At 41.2% G+C, this 5,091-nt stretch overlaps 1 protein-coding gene across 1 annotated transcript in view; it reads right to left on the bottom strand.

Moving 5' to 3' along the window:
• Positions 1-204: 204 nt before the first annotated feature.
• The window catches only part of SPOCK1 (sparc/osteonectin, cwcv and kazal-like domains proteoglycan (testican) 1), a 319,586-nt gene continuing 314,699 nt past the window's right edge, over positions 205-5,091 (bottom strand). Inside the window, exons 10-11 of the mRNA XM_009891093.1 lie at positions 1,711-1,848; positions 205-683 (exon numbers count right to left, since the gene is read on the bottom strand). Coding sequence (XP_009889395.1) covers positions 493-683; positions 1,711-1,848 — 329 coding nt within the window. The 3' untranslated portion in view covers positions 205-492. The remainder of the gene's footprint in view (positions 684-1,710; positions 1,849-5,091) is intronic.

The raw sequence follows: 5,091 nt of genomic DNA, 5'->3' as shown, positions 1-5,091 counted from the left end.
TGTCCAAAGAGACCTATTCTTTACTGGAACATAACAAATACGGACTGGCAAATGAGGCACCTACTTTTCCTGCTTTGTGAAAGGAAAATAACTGTTTCTGATGTGACCCAGATAACAATTTATGACACAGATTCTTTAACATGAGAAGGGCTTCTAAGCCTTGTATGGGTTTGTCGAGTCCCTTCTGCGATTCTTCTTTCACAGGACATATTTCATAAGCTGTGCAAATGAGGATTAAGACATGAAATGTTTCTGAAACAAAACTCATCGCCCCTGTGATTAGAACAAAAATCCCCCACACCAACTGAACAAAAGCTGTATTCCAAACAGTCCTTGCTGGAAAGAAAACTTTGTCTTCCAAATTAAATAGACTATACAAAATTAAACTCAGTAGAGAGGGAATATTTGTGCCAGGTACTCTCAGATACAATTGCAGAGATATGATATGACTTGCAATATTGTGCAAAACGTGAGTCCTTGTTATGATGGGCACTACCATATATAACCAATTTCGTCATCCTTATCATCATCTTCATCTTCATCATCTTCATTAGCTGCTCTTACATGAATCTTCAGTTTCCCGTCTTTGTCTTTTTTTGCTGCTTCAGGCTCCTCTTCCAAATCATCCAACAATACAACAGATCCACCACTGCCAAAATCCCCTGAGGTTTCTTGCTCTTCTTCTGAAACAGGTGAGCAGGAAAGGTCATTCCCTCACATGACACCAAACCCCTCGCTACCCTCGTCATTCAAGCCACTGGCATTTGCAATGTTACTTTTCAAATTCATTGGTTCAGCTATTCATGAAACAACCTCTAAATTTCAATGTTCATCCTGAACTGGGATAAATATACCTCAACTTACTCTAAAAAATTTCCTTGCATAAAAAAACTATGCCTCACCCTCCTCCTAGAGACCCGACTGGGGAGTCTCAGTTCACATGCATGCAGGCCAGAAAATCATTACTCGTTTGTAAATACTTTCATCTCATCACAACTCTATAAACCAGGCTAAAAATATTCTACAAATTGATTTTATTTGAGTGCATAAACCACGTTCTGCAAATGTATCAACTAAACCTAACACCCGTGATGTGATTCTGGGCATCTCAGACCATCAAGGTCTCTGCTTTTTCTGTTCCTTCGAAGAAGAAGAAAGGCGCACCCACAACCACCACTGAGGCACTCCGAAGGAATCTGGCTGAAATCTTGCTTGCCTACGTATAACAGCTAATTGGCGACTTCACATATCTACATAATATTGTCCTGCCAGCAGTATTATGGGGCTTGGTTGTTAATTTATAAAATTTTACACATTTAGGCCTTCCTTTGTCTGGAAAACATTATTCACGAAGCCCCAGTAAATTTGCATTCCAGAGTATACAGAACAATACATTTACTAACTGTGCATAGCAATCCCTTAGCCTTAATTTTAATATCAATTACTACACTTTCGAGGCTGGTAGCAAAAACGTCTTCTTATCGGTGGCTATTGCCTGTTGACTTCTGCTGCACTCCCCAGTCCAAAGGACCAATGTGTATATAAGGGCCCCATTTATAGTCTGAATAGGAAAACACAGGAGCCCTTTGGACACTGGTAGTCATGTTTCCCTGTTGTCACTTTTGTTATCGTACTCCATCGTACAGCAATGGCAGGGCTTACAACGGCGTTAATTCCTTTGTTGTCTGAGGAAAGCACGTCATTACTCACCACAACTAACTGTCCCCTGTTTTCTGGAGCCGGCTATCTCATTGCCGTACTTATCGACGCACCAGCACTGCCCTGTGCTGCCATGGCACTGAGTGGCTTTGTAATAACCTTCCTCATTGCACCGTGGGATGAAAGCACCTGAATAAAATATAATGTATAATCAGTAATGCCAGCCTCTGTAGGAGCAAGCAAGTATATGGAGTATTATGAACTTGTCGCTTATTTACATGAAGATCTTTACAATGTTGGCAAGAAAATACATGTAATTATCTGGTTGCCTAAAAGGGAGCAGAAATTATATATGATTAACTATTTTCAGCCACTCTGGTCACTGCACAGTGCATAAATATTTGTGCATATATAGCACATGGCGGGTGATGGCATACGGTACTAGAGAGAGGTTCAGTCTGTCCCTGAATGATTCATATTCCCGTAGAGCCCCTGTCAGATTTAACTCCTGGTTTTAAACTTTTCTTCCCAACTGGATTATTACCCCAACTTCATTAATTCTGCATTTCCCTTCCATTTGCACTCCTTCAGTGTTTATCATATAACTCTTTCCACAGCACTGTAATTATCCCTGGAAGGTATCTGCCATCTGCTTGCCATTCATACTAATCTTAAGCCCAACTTCTGACTTACTAAGCGTTCCCATGTATAAAAGGAGAAGTAATCATAGAATCATAGACTTGTAATGCATCAGCTTTACAGAGAGGGGCAACAGCATGTGAAGTCAGTAAGTCTTTGGATTTGAAGCCCAAGATTTGTCTCCCAATAAACCCCATATAGTTCAGCCTCATAGAGTGTGGTTCATTCTGGCATCCGCAGACAGGGAAGCACTCAGGAGAAACCTGTTTTATTGTTCCCACCATTTTCAGCAGATACAGCAAATGTACTTCAATATGAAAAGCCCTCTTGTCCTTCGAGACGAGTTACCTTTATTCCCAGGGGAGGTCAGTACAGTCATTTTCTCTTCTTTGCCAATTGCTTCAATTTGAAACGTGGCAGAAACCCACCCTTGCCCCCAAATTTCTTGTCTCAAATGATTTTTGAGAAAGTATTTTTCTCCTTTGTCAAAGATACCAGTGATTTACTGGTCACGCAGTAAGTTTTTTAACTAGTCTCTTCAGACAGTTCATGTGTCAAAGGGGCTATTTCCACTACATTTTTCACAGAAAAAATGAATGAGGAGGTGCTGCCCAAATGTCATGAAATTTCCTAGATAAAAGGCATAAAAGTGGAAGTCAGCCGATCTCATACACACACACACACACACACACACACACACACACACACACACACACACATCTATATAAAGTGAATCCTTGAATTTCTGAACTCATTGCACTGCAGATTTCGGCTAACATCTGAGCGCTGCTAATGTAGGTCTGGAAGATATGAACAGAAACCTTTGAACATCTGCAGAAATCTTTGTATATCAGATCAGTTTTGGAGACCACTTCACATCCATTAGCGAGAGTATTTTAAATAACTTCAAAGCATGATGTTATAGCAGGTTTGCTTATAGGTACTACCATTATGTTCATGTACCTATGTAAGCATACTGATGACTACTGAAGACTCATTTTCACCATCGATAAAAAAATGGTTCTAATAACCATGTATATGTATTTGCCTTTGCAGGTTTTCATAAGTTAATGCTCAGTGTTCAATCCTTTATTTCAATATTAATTGAGAAAGGTTGTGGGGTTTTTTTTCACATTAACGCTCATGTCCTCTCTCTGTTGAGCACTCCAGGTGTTTATCAGACTATACACACCTCAGGAAAAGTGCTCAGGTGCTGATCTTGAGATGGTGTAAATCAGCACAGCTGTACCTGTGCCATTAGAGCTCCCCTGTTGTATCAGATGAACATCTGGCTCCAGGGAAGCATCAAAGGGGGAACCTCTTATGGGGTGAGGGGCATTACGGGGTGAGCAGAGAACGGCCTCTGCATTTTAAACTGTTTCATGCTTTTGCTTTTCTTTGGGCAACGCAAGCTTTCCCTTCTTTGAAACAGGCCTTTTCGCATAGTTTCGCTGTGTTTCTTTAAGGTACTAAAATGTTCCACGCTGCCTGTAAAAGCCATAGATTTAAAAATACATGATGGCCCAGGCTCGCTGCCAACATAACTGTGTGGGGAAAGGATTCACACTTTGGGTCACAGTGAAGAGTAGAAGGTACTTTTCCTGCTGGATGGGAGATTTGTGCCAATTTGTATGTAACACTGGAGCTTTAAATATTTAGCTATGCATACTAATGTCACAGTATTTGCCAACCATCAGAGGGAAGATTACAGCATGTCCTCTCCAGGGTATCAGGTGCAGGTGATAATCTGGTGAGGATAGAGAGTCACTGGGAGCAAGTGGTGTACAGCGTGATAATTCGTCCTGTAAATCCTACACAAATCAGCCCCTGTGTTCATTAGAAATTAGCTCTGGCTACAAGCTCTGTTACTCCGGAGCACGGTATCCGGGCAGCCCATTTAGTGGGAACATTTCACCCCATAATTTGGTTTGGCATCAGAGAACATCCGCAGGGTTTGGAAGGAGAAAGGAGTTCACATTTCCTCTCCAGAGGTTCTGGCACAGACGGTGCTTCCCCAGAAGCGTGGGGAGGACTGCTGGTGGACCAGCTTTACTATTAAGCACTGCAAAATGTTAGTCACTCCCCACTGAACTGCCTCAGGCTAGCGAATCCCACTTCCCCCATCTCTCTTTGTCCCATGGAGTATTTAATTATTTCATGCAAACTTGAACAGCATTGTTGCATCTATATCCTCTTTATGGATCCAGACCTATATCTCTTTTTTTTTTTCGTCATTTCCTTATCTGTATAATACTCCCCTTCCTCAGAGGACATGAGGAGAATAATTATATGCTAAAGATAGTGAAGCCCACAGGTAGAAGCCTGACAGAATTAAGTGCCAGTGGGCACAGAGCTCCCTGTATTAGCTATTATGTTAGCTGAATTCACAGGGCTGATACAGAAGAAAGTAGTGACGGGAGTAGAAATTTATTACCGTAGTGATGTGGGAGAAGCATTATCAGGCTGCACAGTTGTATGCTCTAAAAGTACACTCTCTGCAGTTAATTGTACTCTAGATAAATCTGGTAGGAAAAGATGAATAGTGCTGTTTACTTTTTAATTCAGTCCCCTGGGACGCTAAAGTCTATTTGAAAGCCTCCAAATTCAACATCTCTAATGGCAATGGCTTTGAAGTACTTTGTTGCAACTGTCATGTGTTTTGAAAAACATATAGAGAACAAAATATCAAAAGTCATCATTTTTTATCAATGGATACAAGTTAACAGAAATCTTCATGCGTACTGTCCAGACCGTGAATGCTGTGCTCTATCTGTCAGGGACAGAGAGGGAAAG

Source organism: Charadrius vociferus, unplaced genomic scaffold (genome assembly GCF_000708025.1).
Source record: "Charadrius vociferus isolate BGI_N301 unplaced genomic scaffold, ASM70802v2 scaffold370, whole genome shotgun sequence".
Taxonomy (NCBI): Eukaryota; Metazoa; Chordata; class Aves; order Charadriiformes; family Charadriidae; genus Charadrius; species Charadrius vociferus.
This window is presented reverse-complemented; position numbering and strand designations above follow the sequence as displayed.